The sequence below is a fragment of the Neolamprologus multifasciatus genome, chromosome 10 (assembly GCF_963576455.1).
Source record: "Neolamprologus multifasciatus chromosome 10, fNeoMul1.2, whole genome shotgun sequence".
Classification (NCBI taxonomy): domain Eukaryota; kingdom Metazoa; phylum Chordata; class Actinopteri; order Cichliformes; family Cichlidae; genus Neolamprologus; species Neolamprologus multifasciatus.
In genome coordinates this window covers 22,574,225-22,594,950 of record NC_140448.1, presented here as the reverse complement: position 1 = coordinate 22,594,950, position 20,726 = coordinate 22,574,225, and the positions used below count along the sequence as shown (strand labels likewise).

Here is a 20,726-nt window from a genome sequence, read left to right as displayed (position 1 = left end):
TTCCTTCCCTTCCTGTCTCAGGAAGATTACACTTAGCAAAGATTTTGGTGCAGGGGCACAGCAATCTATGCAGTGATCAGGGGAAGTGGATGGGTCAGTTAAACTTCCTTTGACCTCTGAGGCTTAAAGTGAAGGAAACACAACCCTTCGTCCTTAAGTCCCGCCCCATCGGCCCATCCGAGGGCCATCACCAATGATTAAAGTCCAACGTGGTGAGATTACAACCTATTAGCACAGAGACAGATGACCAGCAGTAACCTCACTACAGTATTCTATTTAAAGACATCCTGCTCAGCTTTCTCTTATTCTTCAAATTCCCCTCCTTCTCTTTGTAGTGTCACTCGCGTCAGTGCACGGTATCGCTCTTCTTGCTCATGCTTTTCTTTTTTTTTCTTTAAAAAATAAAAATAAAAACAATTCATCAGTGCTTAATCATCCCAGAACACCACCTACCCTTGCTTATAGTCACTCTCTTTTAGCCACTCATTCATATCTCTTTCTGCCCACACCTCATGACTTAAACCACAACTTTTTTCTGTCACGCTCAATAAGGAATACTTGCAGAGATGCTGTAATATCCGGTGCAGAAGAATGATCCTTTCCCCCCCCCCTCCTGCATCTCAGTCAAGGAGGGGTAGAGCAGGTATTACTCATGCAAGAACATTTAAAGATATAAGGTGCAGAATAAATAAGTAATATGGATATACTGAGCAGAAGGGACTGGAATATACAACATATACAGAATATGTTAAAAAAAATGCAGCACTGTAATAAAAAAAGAAAAATATAGAGCAAACAAAGCAGGCAGCAGATCTAAACTATAACTGCATTACCTAAGGGTTAAAGCAGATGTGGTCTAGTCAGCGGCACTTACAAAGGCGTCGGGGGAAGCCAGGCAGCCGGTGAGGTGTGATGTGTGTCTGTGTAGGTGGGTGCGTGTGCAGGTGATGTGTGTCAAGGGGTACCGGGCGGATATCACATTGTCCGGTGCAAACTAGTGATTACCTTGCCAGTGCCAACAGCCAGATTAAGCTGAGGCAAGCAAGAGGAGGGAAGCGAGAAGCGTTTTGGCCTCGTTTGAGCCTGGCTGGCTTCCGTATCACACCACCCTCGGCTCAACAGACGCTGCACACTCTCACCACACCCACCCACCCCTCCTCCCTGATGCTCTGTGTGTGTGTGTATGTGTGTCTCTCTTTCTGGCACTCGCTGCCTAAACATGCAGACTCAACTTCTCCTTCAGTGGCCTGGCATAGTGTCAAACAATACACACACGCGTACCCACCTATATGCAAAGAAACCTGTGCGCATTTAAACAAATCACACACACAAACATCAACTGATGCTGCTCACAGTTTAATTTGACTATCAAAGTGAGAGGGAAAGCTGACTTTTAGATCTCAAGCTGGAGGGGTAGGATCATTAACAAGTCACTATGTGTGTCTGTGTGTGTATATATGATTTTTTAAAAATAGAACTACACTTTGTCCAGAAAGATGAAAAACCCCCAAAACAACACTTTTGCAAAAGTGTTAACCACAGTGTACATGCATAGTGTTGTGTTTTTACAGCTTCATTTTACAGTCTGTGAACTGCAGGCAAAGACAACCACCTTCACTCCTTTTTAGAGAGAGTGTTCTCCTTGCACACGTACAGTTTTAGAGGAACGAGGAAACATAGGTATATTCTGCAGCTAAATGGCTGTTATTTTGTTTAAGAACACTTTCTTACTGACCAGCATGCATAATAACTTCCTCTTAATATTGTGCATTATTAAAATTTGCTGTAGATGCTCACAAATTTTTTTAAAGTCTTTAATCAGAAAGGGAGTTGATTCATTTAAGGCTCATGACAGGCAATATCCAGTCAACAAAGATGGAGCATTTTAGAGTACGGTACAGTACTGCACCACTTAAAAAACAAATGTATATGAGAAAGAGGGAGGCAGACAGCTGCACAGCACTTAATACTAAACCCATCATCCCACAATATGTGGAAGAGTGTGCACAGACTGCTGAAACAGCAAAAATCCATGCTGACATATGGCCCTGAGAGCACCCAGACTGCCTAATTTTATTATTACTGTCTTCGGCGATATGTACTTAAGGTGTTGCATTTGTTTAATATATCGTCTATGCACCACTTTAAGGTCATGCTTGTTAGCAAATTTCCATCCACCGCTCCAAATAAAATGACCTTTCCTGGAATTCGCCTCACTCCTAGGATTCAGTGAAAGTGGTCAGTAACAAGCAGTTATTATTGCACAGCAGGAATTACTTAACCCTCAAGATTTGTCTTATAATATTGCCCAGTCATGCAGTTCTTCTTTAATTAGAGGAATTTTATTTCAGCATTTTCACAGTGCAACTTCCTTCATGTTGTAGTTTCTAATTTAAGAGGCAAAAGATTCTCAGTGTGAATAAAAAAAAAAAGAGCATGATGATGTACTGGATAGTCATCCAATTACAAGTCAGCAGTCCCCTGGTGTGCACAAGGCTTGTGTTACGTTAAACAGAGGAGCTGCTCTGCTTGGATACTAAAACACCATTGGCTGTTTCTTGGCAAAGGGCGGGGTGAAACCGCCCCTATCTATTTAATTAAATATTAAGGGAGGAAAAAGAATAGGCTTACACCATGTGTAGGGCTGCACTAGCCGTTGATTAAAATGCATTATTTATTCTAAGGAGCAGCAGGGCGTTGGGATGTGGTGACAGGTGAGAGGTGCATTGAGTGCTCCCAAGGGGAACTTTATTTTCAAGCGAACAATTAATTTCATCTTAAATTTGGATCACAGACTCCAAGTGATTGCGTACAAAGCACATTCAAACCTATAACTGCAACATGGAATATTAAGTCAAAACGCCAGCTGTTACCACATGTTCGTCGCTGGCGATGCGACCTGTTCTTTGGAGGATTAATAACCTCCGCCTATTTGCCATTAAACCTACCGAGCTGGCACATAATCTACCGCCACAATTCTTTTAAAACAAACAAACAAACAGCCTTCACTACCTGCAGTTTCTTTCATCATATGAGAATCCCTCAGTTTTTAACATCACAGCTCGAAACTGATGTTTTTTTAGTACTTTATTTATTTTGATATTATTTATTCGGATGACAACAATGGTGTCTCTGCTCAGCTCCAACACCCCTAAGAATCGGTGCGTAAAACCAGGGTCGTGTTGGTGAAAGCGAGCACGCCGTGCCCGGTAGTTTGCCGGTAGGCCGCAGGATTTCAGCACTGCTCGCTCATGGACAGCTCCGTCCAATCAGCGGCAGCCACTTGAAGCGCGTCATCGGTCTTCATCCTTTCTCATCCCCTCATCCTCCATCACGGAAGCATGGCGGACGACATCATGGGCGAAATGATGACTTTTAAAACCGTTTTTCTGCCCATCTGATGTGTTTGATATGAGATTATTGAAAGCGAGGTTGAAGTAGAGGCGCACAGCAGACGCGAGGGTGTGAATGGCCGGCGGTTGGGAGACGTGAGCTAACAGGGGGTGGGGTGTTTAAATGACGTGTGTCCGGGTTCTACGCACAATGTCATACGACCTTAGCGGCGGTCCAACCTTAAATGTACCCCTTCCAGCTTCCAGCCTTGTCTTTAATAGTTGGATTTAAGCACAAAGCACACACTCGTACATTAAAACCCTGATACCCGGAACAGCCGCGCGGACCCAGCCGCATGGCAACCAGTCGTCCATCCCACTCCATACCTGATTAGAGGTAGCTAATGCCCACCTGAATGCATCCCTCGATGATGTTGGCCTTTAATCTCGGAGTTCTTGACCAGAAATCCGAGCCCTGCGCTTGCTTGGAGCTAGAACCCGCTACGGTGAAATGCTAACGCCTGCCCCCGGGCTGACTTAACACACGTGTAGCCTGAGAAAATGAAAAAATGTCACCCGCGTCCTGCGGTGCAGGCAAACCGCCAAATACAGCAATGGATCGCGACTAAAGCTTCTTGCAGTTTCGTCTGTAAAAACGGAAATATTGAAGCACAGCCTCAGAAAAATAAAAAAGCCGGTAATGAATGAGACACGAATGCGCCTCGGCCCACTGCGCGGCAGGTGCATCCGCTTTTTTTCTTGGCCTCCAGCCCAGCGACGCTAAATCGTTCAAATGAATCAAAATGACAAAGAGGCATTCACGACTCACCTAATATAATCCAGAGAGACCCAGAGACCAAAACGAATGCGAGCATGTCTTTCTCATTGAGTCAGCTGTCCCGGCGCAGGAGCGGTTCAGAACTGCAGCATCGACTGCAGCAAGTCGCCGACAATCTGGGAGATTAAGGAGGCAGAGAGGAGGAGGGGTGGGGGGTTGACAATATAACTGAGACAGACCACAGTGGGGGAGCCGGGCAAGGGATGGCGATTTCCAGCAGCGTAAATTTCGCCTGAAAAAACTGAAAATGTTGACTGAGGAAATAAACCCCGACTCCCTATAGAAGCATCCTCGCTCTTAGTGGATTTCCCACCTTCACCCAGTTGGCTGCTGCGCAATGGCAGACTCCCCTGCTGAATATGAGGGGCTTGTAGGTCGTGCGGGAAGATCCGATCGACACCAAGGTTATTGGGGATGAACTATCCGTTCTCGCTGCATGCTCATACGCATTAAGTGGTCAGCTGCTTCTCTCATTTGTCGCAAAATAACTACGCTAGTGTCTGAAGCTGCATCTGCATGATGCATTTCGGTCATTCACATTTTTTAATTTCCCGATTAAATAAATTCAGCTAAAGCTTATATCTTTTTTGTCCCAGTGTTTATTTATTTATTTATTTATTTTATATATTGATTTATTTCTAGGGGGGTATCATTTGGTACATCACGCCATCCCTGCAGCTGAGCACAGCTTTGACACAGAGTAACTTTGCATCAGGATCACGTGGTCCAAATAAGACACTCCCATTGAACTAAAGTAACCTTGAGAAAGGGCTGACAAAGAGATGATCAGACAGAGCGACAGAGAGAGAGCACTTCTCGTGCTCTTTAAAATAATCGAATTGCTATCTTAAGCATCTTCATATGTAACTACACCACAGTTTATTTTTGGAGGCTCTTACTTTTATTTGACCATTTCTTTGTGTGTTTAGTTAAAAATGAAACCCTCATAAGTGTCTCTGGTAACATAGTGGCCTACATGCTATTAATTTATCTTCACACATAACTCCTCAGTGAGCAGGCTGGTCACCACTGGAGTGACCAACAGGCTTATGGTGTTGCCATCATGTGACTGACCTTATTAAATGGGTCACTCCTCTCGACCAGTAATCTGCCACTCCCAGCAATGCCACTCACCACCAGTGTTGGGACTAACGCGTTATTAAGTAACGCGTTACAGTAACTACGTTATTATTGTGGTAACGAGCACGGTAACTAGTTATTATGCCAAAATCAGGAACGCGTTAGTCGTTACTGGGATTTAGATAGGGTCGTTACTCGTTACTTCGTGTGGTGGCTATCGCGGAGCTTCCACAGATTCTGTAACATTAGCAAGTGGTGGAGGCCAGCAGGTGGATGAGGGAAAGGGGACGCAGAAGGAAAAGAGACCCGAGGCAGCCGCCGGTCCAAGTGTGAACTTCAGGTAAGAAGTTATGACCTGCAGTCTATCTGGGTCAGATATAAACCAAGTTTAGGTGGAGTTTATTTTCGTTATTCTGACTTTTTCCGTACTGCGTACTAGCTAGCATGACGGAGTTTCTATACAGCTGTGTGGGTGCTATGAAGTTAATGATGTTGAACTTTATTTTGTTCATAGGTTATTAGAGTTGCCAACCGTCCCGTCTGGTATTCAGAGAAAATATTATGCGTTTCTTATTGAGGTGAAAAGGAACAGTTTGTCCCGGACTTCAGCTACAATGAAAAAAGACACAAAGCTGGAGTTATTCTGTGTCTTTGCTGCACAGCTGCCTCTTCTTCTTTCATTCTCCCCCTCCCTCTCCCGTTTCTACTTCAATCATGAAAACTGATCAATGATCAGCTGATCGGCTCTCTTGTTTGTTTATCGCCCACTTTGCGCCACAAAGAGGAAACCAGCCGATGTCGCGTTAAACAACAGCAGCACGTTTAAGCTTGATCAGCTGTTGTTAGAATTTATTTAATGTTAATTTCTACTATCAGCTGATGTTTGCTGGAGCCACAGCTGCAAAAAAGCTGCTGGTCATGATATCGGTTTGGTTATCTGGTGAGAGGGAAACATGAAGATGAAACCAGGAGACGTCCTTATTGAATCATCAGAGCTGAACAGGTGATGGAGAAACAGGTTTACCTTTTAGGTGACATAAATGAGTTGAAAGGAAGTTATGAACTGTTTCTGAGAGACAAATAACCCCAGGATCCTTTTTTAGGTAGCTGACAGCTGGTAACTGTGCAGGTGCGATCCGCACCTGAAGATGCAAAGTTTTGCCAGGGGGCTCAATTGTTTGTTTATCGCCCACTTTGCCCCACAAAGAGGAAACCAGCCGATGTCGCGTTAAACAACAGCAGCACGTTTAAGCTTGATCAGCTGTTGTTAGAATTTATTTAATGTTAATTTCTACTATCAGCTGATGTTTGCTGGAGCCATAGCTGCAAAAAAGCTGCTGGTCATGATATCGGTTTGGTTATCTGGTGAGAGGGAAACATGAAGATGAAACCAGGAGATGTCCTTACTGAATCATCAGAGCTGAACAGGTGATGGAGAAACAGGTTTACCTTTTAGGTGACATAAATGAGTTGAAAGGAAGTTATGAACTGTTTCTGAAAGACAAATAACCCCAGGATCCTTTTTTAGGTAGCTGACAGCTGGTAACTGTGCAGGTGCGATCCGCACCTGAAGATGCAAAGTTTTGCCAGGGGGGCAGGTAGGGCATTAACAGGGAGAGGTGGGCACAAAGAAATACTTTTCTTTCTTATTCTCATTTAAAATGTCTCGCTTTTAAAAAATAATTATCTGAATCTTACAACAAACGATTGATAGATTGATGTATATATATTATCAAAACAGTGTACATCACTATCACAACAGCGTTTGTTTTCATTCAAAGGCTTTATGATTTTTCCTATAATGGTGGGCCAGTCTCTAGTCAAAATGCCCGGGCTGATTTTTTGTCCCAGTCCAGCCCTGTATGCAGCTCATCTGCAGTCTGGTGTTACCTACATCTTCCTATTCGGAAGGCAGAATTTCCGAGTTCTGAGTACAATCAAAGCACCACGACTGCAGTTTTTGTGTGGATGTAAAAGGCGCACATGACGCTGTGACGTAGGCTAGAATCATGGCAGCAGTCAATGACGGTCCAGGCGTGGGATTTCTCTCGTGGAAATATGCACATTATCTTTTCCTTTCTATTGGTAGGTGGCACAGTGCACTTGTGGCAAGTAAGCAAGCTAGAAGACTGGCAAAGTTATGGAAGCAACACATTAACAAGAGAATTCTGAGTAAAACCAAAGTTACTTACCCTAGTAACTAGTTACTTTGAAAGTAACGAGTAACCTGAAGTAACTGAGTTACTTTTGATAGAAGTAACTAGTAATGTAACTTAGTTACCGTTTTAAAGTAACTTACCCAGCACTGCTCACCACCTTCTCCTTTTCTCTTCCTCCTGCGAAGAAGACACTGATGAGGCAAAGAGCAGGCAAGCCTTCAGAGGGAAAAATTAGCCAGGTCCATTTATTCAAAGTGGATGAATGAACAAGCAGAGCCACAAATAGAGGATGAAATCAAATTTAAGACTGTGAATGTCTTTTTAATCTCAGTGTGGTCTGTAAAAACTAATCACGTCACCTGTGGTGTGTCAGCTGCACGACACGAGGAGGACGAATGGAGTTTTTGGTGAGGCCGCTGGAATTGAGTTAATTTATTTTGCAATGGGATCAAAGTAAACATACGAGGAAAAAATAAGGGAAAAAACAGTTCAGTAGCTAAAAGATATCACTGCAAAATCATCAAAAGTTAGCATATACTATTATGGAATATAATTATATTATACTTGCAGAAACATGGGGTGTACAAATATGTAGCCATGAAAATTGTATTTCTATTATTTATTTTCATAAATGTCAAAAGTTTTTAATTTGAAATTTGGATAGACAGGAAACAGGGAGTGTAGAAAACAGTGGGAAAAGCATGGCTACACATTTTAGGCAATTTATGCTAAATGCAAAACAATCCTTCAGATGAGTCCTTCAGAAAGCAATGGCTGTAAGGTCTATCAGTACCTTGTATATCCAGAAATTAATAATAGTGTGTTTTGTGACATTTTTAGCCTGTAAGCTAATGATACAAGTGTATGTTTACCATTGACTGTAGAAAACACATAAACACACAAATAAACATAAATAATAAATAAAAAATGTAAAAATTCCGCAGGAATTCAGATAATTATTGCCCCCCCCCCCATGTGACTCTTCAGGAGTTGTCTTTGGAACCATATTTTGATGACACACACATAAATGGATGCATACAATGTAAAAACAATAATAGTCAACTGTAATGGGTAGAAAATGAGGCATAATGCAGGATAAAACATGGCTTATTTCCATAGTGGTACTTTATTGTTTTAGGGTTTTAGGCTTGGGACTGTTACATATTCTTTTTATCTTTTAAAAAATCTTATCATTCTAACTTTCTCTATTACCGCAATTTTTAGACTATAAAACGCACTTAAAATCCTTTAATTTTTTATCAAAAATCGACAGTACACCTTATAACCCTGAGCTGCTTATGTATAAATTCTAGTTGTGCTTACTGACATTGAACCGATTTTATGTGGTACACGGCGCTCAAAAATCTATCAAAAATGTTTTAGTACAACTTTGGTAAGCTATGAAGACGCACCGCTGGATGGATTGTTGGAGCATTAAGGCTAGCATAGTCAGGAGCTTCGTGGAGTAATCTGGGTCCAAAACTCCGTCCGCTTCAGGTCCCAAAGTCAAGCGAACACTGCGGCATCACTGAGAGTTAAAAACTGTCTAAATTCTTTCATCTTTAATAAAATGATCAGTGTTGCTGTTTTACCAGGTGTAACAATTAAGTTTAACATCCAGGAATCCATGAAAACAGAATTTATTAAATTTAACAGAGTTAGAAGTTAGCAGGAAGTTAGCTCGCTAGTTTCCACCTAAGTATGACATAGCATGTTCTGACTGAGAGATTTGTGAAAAAATTAAAACGTACAGCTCTGCTATCACTTCCAACATAAATGAAGACAGAAAACTAAACAGCAGTGATGTTTGTAGGGTTACTGAAGTTGGGCTAGCTGGTATATATTAATGTGCTATGTGATCGCTAGCAACAGAGCTGTGTTAGCATAACAAACACAGTGAAGCTGGAAGATTAACCCTAACCCTTTTCCACTCGATAAAAGTTAACACGAGAGTTCCCGATGGTTAGGGACAAATGCAATCACATGGCAGGATGCTGTAAACGAACCAAACTTCAGTCAGTAGAACAACTGAGATAATCCATCCACAATAGGAGGTTAGTCATTAATATACTGCATCAACATGGGAATAGAGCAGCTGTGAGAGAATTCAATATTAATGAATCAATGGTACAGAAGTGGAGGAAGCAAGAAGAATGAGTGGAGTAAAATCAGACTTTTCTGACTGTTTTGTTTCACTTAATGCGCCTTATAATCTGGTGCGCCTTATGTATGAAAACAGACTCGTTCATCGAAGGTGTGCCTTATGGTCCGAAAAATACGGTAAGTGTCACTATATTTAAGAACACAGAACATGAGACAAAAAGTCCTTAAATTTGAGAAGCTGATAAGTTAGAAAATGTTTGCACTTTTGCTTAAATAATGAAGGAAATGAGCCAACTTATTAATTTTTTGCTAATGGTGGCAATCAGCTAATGAGGTATTTGGTTGGCCCTTTTACTTTAAGAATGTTTCTTCTTCTTCTTTTATCCTCTTCACAGTAGCTTTAAACACTTTTGCTTACATTTTTAATATTTTAAAATGGAGTGTTTATTTTTTGAGCACAACATAACCTGATTCAACCCCAACCAGAAGCTTTAAAATAAAAGAGCTTTATTCATAAAAGCAGACAGGGTGTCTGCCTCCCAATTCTGGACTGAATTCTGGAGTTTACAGGGAGTCAATGGTAAAAAGCTAATATGGGAGACAAATGATCTCCCTTTCTGCCAGTACGCTCTGTGATTCATGCTTTGGATTAACTGAAGGCTTTTGAGGGATAATTCAGAATAGAAGTAATGACTGCATGAACTAACTTGTCAGCGCTACTCTAAGGCAGGACATTCTAATTTTGGCAATACCATTCAGAAAGAAATGAAGAAGAATGAAGGGAGTCCTACATATTTGTTTGCACATTGAACAACATATCGTGATCAAAATTGGCTCCAAGGTTCCTCACAGTGGTGCTGGAGACCAAGGCCATGCCATCCAGAGAAAGCATCTGGCTAGAAAACACGTTTCTATGTTTTTTAGGGCTAACCTGAGCTTTATCACAATCAAGAAAACAGAATGCTGCACCCCAGTGCAGCATTGAATGCTGCACTGGGGTCTAGCGGTACAAGCACAGAGACAAGTACAATGTCAGACACCAAAAGAATATTATTACTGTCCTTCACTAGTGCTGTTTCTGTGCAATAAAAACCTCTAAATCTTGAGTGAAACTCTTCTAATAAACCATTGCTCTGCAAGTGATTTTAGAAACTAAAGGAAGGTTGGAAACAATGGACAAAGAGGGGCAAGCGGTCTAGGCGATCGTGGCTCAAGAGTTGGGAGTTCGCCTTGTAATCGGAAGGTTGCCGGTTCGAGCCCCGGCTTGGACAGTCTTGGTCGTTGTGTCCTTGGGCAAGACACTTCACCCGTTGCCTACTGGTGGTGGTCAGAGGGCCCGGTGGCGCCAGTGTCCGGCAGCCTCGCCTCTGTCAGTGCGCCCCAGGGTGGCTGTGGCTACAATGTAGCTTGCCATCACCATTGTGTGAATGAATGGGTGGATGACTGGATATGTAAAGCGCTTTGGGGTCCTTAGGGACTAGTGGAGCGCTATATAAATACAGGCCATTTACCATTTTACCATTTAGGCAGGGTGGCACATACCTCTTCTGTAACGTATGTGAAAATCACCGAAATGTAAATGAAGCAGGGGCGATTCTAGGATCAGAGCTTTGTGGGTGCTGAGCACCCAGAGAGCTGCCCAGCCAGGCAAGATAAACTTTACTCGTCACGATGAGACTTCTTCCCTGCCTCTGCCAGTCCCTGCATCCTTAAATGTCCCCAGTTGTCCTGAGTTCCCTCTGAGTGTCTCCTTAGTGCATTTAAACCTGTCCTCATTGTCTGTTGTCTTCATCTCCGTTATTAGTCATCATAATTTTACCATCTCTGTGCAAGTCTGTAAATTTCTTTATTAAATCATAAGATTCTTAAATTCATCAAGTCTCTCTGTGCCTGGGTCCTCGTCACAAAACATGACATCATTGTTTTGTACATTTTAACACAACTGAATCCCCACATTTGTGAAAGAAAAGCAAAACACTTTTTTTAAAGTCTGTAACAAAACCATCAAATCAGATAAAGGTTATTTAAATGCTGCAAATGAAGAATGGATTGGAATAAAATAAAAAAAAAATACATATCCTAACCTTAATTACTGGGGGAAAATGATGCTCATAGTAAATGAGAAGTAAACTGAGTGCATTTTTTGGACAAAGGTTCACTTTTAATGTGCATGTATAATATAATACAGATATATAAAAATACACTCCAACTTTGGTACAATGTATACAATGTATGAAAAGATCTTTACTGCAGATATGGCTCTGCAGATTTTTTTTCTTTTATTTGAACCTATATCGCCTCACCTTGAAGTTGGCAAATCTGTCTATCACTTTTGGTGGTCAACTCTCTCAAGCAGTTTAACAGTTTCTGTTTTGCCTGTCACTATTTCCTGTCTGTTTTCTTACCTGGTTCTTCCTGACCTTGTACTTTCTCCTCATGTTCCCCTCTTTCCTCCTCTCTCCCTCTTTGGACTGACAATCATACACAAATAGATTGTATTCAATTAGATGAAAAAAATGACATTGATATGAAAAAAAAACATTATTAAGATCACTAATAAAAAAATCCTCTCTCAGTGTACTTTCAACCAAAAGGCAAATAACCAAACCACATGTACATCTGATAAAAGATCTAAATATTGAAACACTGATCCAACATTATCCTTTATTGATGGATCATTTGTTCTTACACTTTTACCTGAATGTGGCTCCTGGGTTTAATATTGGCACATGCACATATGACAAAATGACCAGCTTCTCTCATTCCATTTCAAACAGGACAGTGGCAACAACAGTAGACTACGGACAATTGTAAGTTTTAGATTTTAAATAGGTTGTATAAATTTCAATGGGAGCAACAGGGCGGTCGCTGATTTTACTACAGAGCAGGACGGATTGTAGGGTAGCAAATATAGACGGAAAACACATTTTCAACACTGCAGGTTACCTGGGTGTAATGTTTTTCAGCTAAAAAGAAACATGGTGTGACTCCTACCTAACTATATAAAGAGTAACTGCAGGTTAAATGCAGCTAATATGTCCTGTTTTAAGCCAGGCACTTACACCTCCGCTCCACTGTGTCTCAGCCACCATCGCTCTGGCACCAAGGGTGCTAGAGCCAGAGTGGGGAGAGGCGAGCTGAAACAAACCATTTTTTCTTTTTTTTTTTGGGGGGGGGGGGGTATCTATACTTTTGTTGTTAAAATGTTGCGTCTCAACCAAGTACTGTATGCTCTTTACATTTTTAGTTGTGTGTCACACAAACAGCAAATATTGTCAGAAAAGTAAGAAATCTTTGGGGTTGCTTTGATTCATTTTGATTTTAGATCATTCCCAAAAATGGGCTAAAATCGGCCCTGAAATGAAGTAAACAAAATATCCACAAAAACACTTTAAAACTGTTTATTGTATTTCTTCAAAGAAAACAAAGGCTATAAGAGGCTTTTGGACAAACCAGCAATTAATTTTTATCAGTATTATTTACCAGTAAGAGTTTGGAGGGGGGGCTCTCTACAGCAGGGGGGTAGTTGCCCCCCCTTGCTCACCTATAGATCCGCCCCTGGTTGGAAATCAGTCTGGAGATGGCTATGATAGTTGAATTAAGTAAAGAATTTTAAAGCAATGGTTTATTTACAGCCACTTTAAAAACCTGTGGTACATAACCTATATAGAAGATTATCATATAGAATACACTGCGAAAAAAAAAAAAAAGTCTAGTGGGGCTCCCTTGTCATGTTTCTGAAAACGATCAAGTTCAGATAAAAGCAGCTCAACATGAGATTTGCCTCCCAACACAATTTCTAAAAATGTTTAGTTCATGTAACTGTTGGAGGCCCTGAAAGGCAAAACGTTTGACTATTTCACAAAAGGGGAAGGACTAGAGTAAAGTCTGAACAATGAATCCAGTGTGTCGCATAAAGACAGCTTTTCTTTCTTCCTGTCATATGACTCACAGCCCTCAAATGAATTTTGAAACATTTTAGGATGACTTGATGTCAAAAATAGGAATTCCTAGGAATTTACAGAATATACAACATTTACCTTGGGGACACCTTTGAAAGTACACTGTATTGGCAACAGAGCAAAGGCTCTGAGTACTGCTTGCATCACGTCTTGTTTATTGATTTATTTTTATACTTAAACTATAATTTGAAATTCCAATTCAACTGTTGAATGCCTACAAAGTCTGATGTAACACGTTTCTTTCAAGCAGTACAGCGACTGGCCTAATGGGGGTGCTAAACTCTATAAAGCTCCACTGTGTGAAACAGATTCAGGAGGCCTGTTTGGGTGGAACTTGAGTAGTTGACCTGAGGGCTGAATTTTAGGCTGATCTTGGAAAGCCAACATGCTTCCTCATGTCTGCTGGTATAGAAACTTATCTTCCCTTACCAAATAGTGGCAAGATTTCTTTATATTATTTTTCTCCCCCACTTTAATTGCCTTCTATTATATACCTCTAATACTTTAATTTGCAGGTGCTAAGTAAAGTATACAGGTGTTATCCCACTAAAAAGAACTGCAATCTGTCCTTTGGAAAGTGACAATTGGGAGTATTTGACATGAAGATTACTCATGTGAGAAAAGAAGCAGAATAAAACAATCACCTGAGACAGAACAGTCTTCACAGTTAAGTCTTTTGACTGCAGTCAAAAGACAAGCAAACTGGATTTGCCGGTGAAACAAACACAATTATAAAAGCTAAAGAAAAACTTGCACCTTCAGTTTAACGTTGTGGCTAAAGTTGAAGAAAGGCTTTGAATTGCTCCAGTGTAGGTAAGCTGTCAAAAGGCGAGTCTAAGGCAAGATTGGTGACTCGAGCCTTAAATTACATTTTTTGCTGCATGTAGGTGACCTTAATGTCCAGACTAGCCCGGGGTAAGCACAGAGTGCAATAGATTTTAGAGGAATTTGGTCAGTTGGGAGTGAAATCACATTGGATGCGGTTTGAAACAGACAGTCAAGTGTTTTAATCAGTCACTGGTGTTTGCTGAAAGCCTGTTTCAGAATTAAGGTGAGGTATAGGGGCTAGGTTGTCACGTTGTAGTTATGTATTTTCAGGTATAACGGATTTTAAATAAGAACACACACACATATATATATATGTGTGTATATATATATATATATATATATATATATATATATATATATATATATATGCGGGTTAGAAAAATTGGTTCACATCAATTGCATAATAACGCTGCACAATTTTAAAGAAGATCTTTAAAAACGTAACATTATTTATTTATTTTTTAAATTTGTTTTTAAAGTGATTCTCTTCACTAAACTATGATGATGCTGGCGCTGGTTTTGTTTCATGCCAGCTGCAGTGAATTCCTATAATTCACCTGTTTCTTTGCACACTGGCACACAGGCTGCCAGCCAAAAAAAACAAAAGAAGAATCGGTGGGAAAAACGGGATGATTTTCCCTTTTCCAATCCAGATCTCTGTATTCGTTTGGGAAATCCCACAGACCCCCGCTACCGGTGAAAACTCCGCGGGAAAAACTCCCTGCAATTCCCTCGCGGGTACGCGCAGGCGAGCGTCATGTAAAGCATGCGCGAGCACGCAAACTCGCCACACCACACGGGAAGCCCCAAAATGGACAGATACATTGGGCCTTTCTCAATATGCGTACTTGTGCGTACTTGCGTTCTCGTGTACTCGTGATACGTCATCAGTCGGAGACCAAGTACTGTTCCAATTCGAAGTACGCATCAAGCCGAGAACGCGAAAAAGTCCCGGATGTGTTCTCGCTCCGCCCGTTTTATCGAGCATGCATCTGTGGTGACTTGTGTGGACTTGGTACAGCTAAATATCCCAGAATGCATTTCGCAAGACCTCTGTGAAAATGGCCGAGGAGAAGACGCATAATTGTAAGTTAAATACTACTATTGTTGTAATATGCAGTGCATTTTCAATGCATTTTTATGCGAGAATATAGTTATTTAAACTTCGAATATTTAGTCAATTTAACAGTACAGACCCTAATTAAAAATTAACTATGCTGTTTTCGGAGGGGCCTTGCCCGCCAAATAGCGAGCACAAGAGGTTCGGCATTTTTTTTTTAAATTTCCGCTATCTCTAAAGACTCTGATTTAAATCACTTTGGCAATTTTAATAGCCAGTCGTTCACACAAATCTTGTACTATCCTGTATAATGTTTAAAAACCTTAAGTTATTTTTAGGTTTGTATCAACAGTAAGTTTTAATAAAGCACCTGATTGTTTTGCTGTCATTCTTCCCTACTTTTATTTGCTTGGATTGTTAATATATTAACCTCTTAAGCCCCAACGCCCCCTGATACGGGGGCAAAAAGCAGGAGATCAGGTAGGCTTTGGGCTTAAGAGGTTAATGCAATATTTTATATTTTATATTTTAATCAAGGGACAAGTGAGGAAACACGGGCTCTCATTGAGTGGCGGGCAGAAAATGAGAGCCTTTTTACAGGAAAGCGAAATTCCTGCAAGACTGGATGGGAGTAAGTACTGACTGCTTTTGCTGCTCCCTGTTTTCTAGGGAAGGATTAGAGAAGCACATCTTATGATAACTAGCTATCGAAGTGACAGTCCAACATTCTTTTCCCTCAGGGACTTTGTTAGCTCTTCAGGCCTGGCCATAACTGTCAAGCAAGCACAGAAGAAATGGAACAATCTGAAGGCCAAATACAAGGTAATGTACCTGTTCCTATCTGATTTCTTAGACAGGTTTAAAAAAAATACCTGTTTACCATTCCTGAAATGTAAGGCCCTGTTTTTTTGTAGAGTAATTGTATCTGTGATAATATAGCAATTAATACATATTTTCAGGAGCTTAGGGACCCACCCACAGGCAAGGGAGTAGAGGAAGGTAGCCCAACTGCCGCCACCTGGCAGTGGTACAAAATGATGGATGCTGTGCTCCAGGGGCAGCACTCAATAAGTCCACCCCTGGTAGTTGCAGCAAACCTCACATCCACTGCAGGTGGTGCAGTCAGCACTCCAGCCTCGTCCCCTTCTACCGAAGTGTCGAGGAAGAGCCAGAGGAAGAGGCCCAGGGACAGCCAGGCTGTACTTCAATTTCTAAAAGAGCAGGCAGAAAGAGAGGAAGAGAGAGAGAGACAGGCGCTGGCTAGGGAGGAAGAAAGGGAGAGAGCAGCTACTGAAAGGGCAGACCGATATCTATCGTTGTTTGAAAAACTTGTCGAAAAATTTTAAATAAAGCAATTTAAATCTTAATAATGAAGTGAGGTTTTTGCTGCATGTGTAACAGAGAATCTGTTTAGTCAAAGTAAAACATCATTTAAACAAGTGTAACAGTTACAATAACTTTTAACATTGAATTCAACCTATACAACCGTGAGCACACAATCAAATATACAAAAAAGAACACTAATGTACACTATTTACAAGCAGAACAAATAAAGATGTATTTCAACTAATTAACTTAACTAACTAACGCTAATTTGGAAAAAAAAATGATTTGAATTTACTTTTTTTTTTAACCAACAGGAGGCTTTTTCTTTTGGCCTTAGCTGCCTACATATCTGTTTGAGCATGACTACATCTTGCAAATGAAACCTTTACCTAGATGTAGTCATGTTCAAACAGACATGCAGGCAGCTGTTCAGGAGCAGACAGTCGTGCAGCAAGCCTGGCTCGGATACAAGCTCCAGAAAGCTCCCTGTCCACACCTGTGCCTTCTGTTTCGGCTTCTGGTCCTGCTTGTGCCGCCGCCTCCTCGTCTCCTTCTTCTTGGCAGACGTCATCTGTTGCCACACAGATGTTGTGGAGGATGCAGCAAGCTCCCACAACTTTGGGAGCAAACAGAGGCCGGATCTCAAGGGCTCGTAAGAAAATGGAGCGCCAGCGTGTTTTGAGGATGCCAAAGGTACGCTCTATGATGTTTCTGGCCTTGGCGTGGTGCCGATTGAACCTTTCTTCAACTTGAGCTTTAAAAGAAAGACAGTACACACTTTTATTCAGTTCTTAGTAAACTTTCAATTAGTATAATAGGTAGAATTATAATATTGCATTTGTTTTCTTAAAGCTCTGCATGCTTCACAGTAACAGATGTAGCACTACTCGTGTTTGTAGGTGTAAAGAAAAGGGGAATTATTTTCTTACTTGACACAGGCTGGCGATATGGGGTCATTATTGCCACTGGGTGCTTAAGGCAAGGGTATCCTCCATCTCCCAAGAGGAAGTAGCCTGCTGATGGATACAGGGCCTGTTTGTATATTGGGGATCTTCGCAATACTAGTGCATCATGCACAGATCCGCAATTACCAATGTACACATCTAGGAACGCGCCTCTGGAGTCACAGATGCCCTGCATCACGATAGAGGGAAACAGTTTCCTATTGATGTATGACCTCTTATGTGGTTCCCCAGGTGGAAGAATGCGGATGTGGCATCCATCAATTGCACCAGCTGTGCAACGGAATGCCTCATTGCCAGCAAGGTGTGCAAAGCCTGCCCCAACCTCCTGCATCTCTTCTGCCTTTGGGAAATGAATGACGCGATGCAGAATTTTCATCATTTCCTCTATGACATTGTGGACAATCCTGCACACTGTTGCTACCGGCATGCTAAAGATGTCTGCTGTCACTCGGTATGAGGCTCCACAGGCCAGCCAGTAAATGGTCACTAGCACCTCAATTTCATGGTTCCATCCGTGTTGTTTTTCCCGGGGGAGCATTTGCAACACCATGTTAATGCTTGCTCTTGACAGTCTGAAGGCTGGTTTTAGGTCAGCTCCAGTAAAGAAGATTGAAAGGATGGGGATACTGTAATTAATTTGTGTATATATTTTTGCTGGGCCTTCCCCCTGTTTTAAAAAAGAAAAAAAGATACTTACAGTATTTAAACAGATATGATTCAGGTTTTTTTATATATTTATTGAACAGGTACTGAAATATTTATTGTTATTTTTAGTATACGTTATGTCATGTTTACTTAAATTTGTGATTAAAACACAATATGAACTTCTATGGCTTTCTTAAGTGTGTATTTCTGACCATTTGCATGATATACAAATGTCCTGTTTGTGTTGTTAAGTTACTTGACAATTCACTTGTCTTTGGAGAGTAAAGCTTGTTTCAGTACTCCACAGTGATATTTTTGTTAAACTGTATAGGCTTTATGTAGTATTGATCTACCACCATATGATATTATACACAGCAAATGCGACATTTTCTCTAGATTTGGGAGAACATGCATAGACACACCAGGCTATTTTTTTTTTTTTTTTTTTATGTACCGAGTCAAGAAGGCACGCCATCAAGGTACGTCTCCTCTCCCTCATCTTCATCCTGGCTCTTCTCTCCCGGATCCGTCTTCTCAGTTGCGCTGCTTCGGTTTCAGCCTGAAGGTACAGGATGCCGGCAACAACTGCGACAACCACCCGATCCATTTTTCCTTTTTTCTCTTTTCCTTTCCTTCTCTTTTTACTGACCAGATCAACCACTGATACCACAAACTATTCGCGCGATTATTTCCCGCCGGTGGCTCTTTATATAGGGGCACATCTCGCTATAGTGCAGGTAAAGTAGTTAATAAAAATATTTTTCATGTATTATTTTTTCAAGGAAAACACACAGAGTAACGTTTATATGTAATTTTATTTCATTCTTTATTGATAGTGGAGCAGCCGATCCAGCCTGGTGATGTTAGCCTGACCTGTGACATCATCAAGTACGCTGGTGTTCCAATTGTACAAATCGCGAGTCCGTACTCGCATTCTCGGCGAGTCCGTACTCCCGTGCGTGCTCGGCGAGTACGTACTCACCGAGCACGCGAGTACGTACTCGCGTACTTGAGAATTGAGAAAGGGCCATTATCTGAGACAAAGCTTGATGTGTGGGGTTTCCCAATTTTCCTCCAAGTGAACTCACCCCGTTACATAAAAAGACCTGCGGGTGCAGTTACGCTATTTTTAAGCGCCGAAATTCAGGATACAGGTTATGACTAATGGTCATATTTCTATTCACTCTGCCAAATTTCCCTCCAAGTGAACTCACACGCTTATAACTACAATGACCTTCTGCGTGTATTTGATGCAATCAAGCTAAGAGACTGAGTCGATATTTACGACACACGATATGAATGATTGCCATATTTCTATTCACCCCCGCAGTTTTGTGCCCCTTGTTTCATTACGTTGAATTTCGCGAATGCTTGATATTGCTGCGAGCGCGCGCACATACAGGATGTGTTGTGTATAACGCTCCGCAGGTCCTGTATTTGCGGATAAACAGCTGCTACTGCTTCCGCATCGTCCGACGCGGCTCTCTTTTCCCGCTGTCAAGGCAGTACAAGAGTTCACTCTGCATGACCCATATCCATGCGCCCAGCAAGCCGGTATCACACTGCCCCCAGCGGCCATTGAAAATTGCTACACCATTTCTTGTAAATGCCTGAATTCTCAGGCAAGTCGCTGTTTATACTAAAGGGTTGGTCCCATGCACATGTTTGTCATGCCAGACTGTGGGGGAAGACTTTTGGCTTGTGGAAGACGAATGCGTGCGCGCGTGCTTTGGAAATGAATGCACGCGCTCTCAGACTTTAATAATGTTAACTTTGCACCACCTCCAAAGCAAAATTATTATAAAAATGCGATATTATGATCACTATAATCGAAATACGGTGCATAACAGGACGCGATAATATAACAAGTCGGCTGTTACGGTTTAATGTCAAATCTTAATGTGAGTTAAATATAATTTGCCACTTGCAAATATTTGCACTATTTGCACAAAGCAGTATCTGTAAGGTGGATAGCTTAAAAAGGAGGGAGCGGGGAAACAAACTAGAGTGACACATGAGTTCATTTAGTTTGATGATCTAGTCTACGTGCAGCAATCAACTGTATTACACGCGTGTTGTTTTTTAACTTCCTTCTTGCTCTCAACAGCGTGATTTCTCGGAAATCCTTTGCTACTTGCTGAAGCAAAGGATCACAGCGCATGCTCCAAACACACTGTAAAAAATGTCAGTCCTATTATAAGAGGACTTTCAGTCAATTCAATAATAAACCTTCAAATTGTATTTTTTTTTAGTTATAACAGGGTGGTAATGCGCAAATATGCAGATATGACATTAATAAAGTAGCTATTGTAAACAACTACAAGGTTATCGTCAAATAACCAATACATTTTTAAAAGCTTGATAAACACACCTCTCACTTTTTTTTTTTACTGAGGACATTTTTTATAGCACCAAGCCTCCTGCCGGG

General features: G+C 41.3%; 1 protein-coding gene across 3 annotated transcripts in view; it reads right to left on the bottom strand.

Annotated features, from left to right (window-relative positions):
* acsl6 (acyl-CoA synthetase long chain family member 6) overlaps positions 1 to 5,263 on the bottom strand; it is a 37,355-nt gene extending 32,092 nt beyond the window's left edge. The window contains exon 1 of one of the 3 annotated variants that reach the window (XM_085175334.1): positions 5,245 to 5,263. Coding sequence is in view for 1 of the 3 variants with exons in the window: in XM_085175332.1 (XP_085031458.1) it covers positions 4,162 to 4,207 (46 nt within the window). In the remaining 2 variants the exon portion in view is untranslated. The other 2 variants (XM_085175332.1, XM_085175333.1) reach the window with 2 other exon arrangements.
* Between the last annotated feature and the right edge of the window lie 15,463 nt (positions 5,264 to 20,726).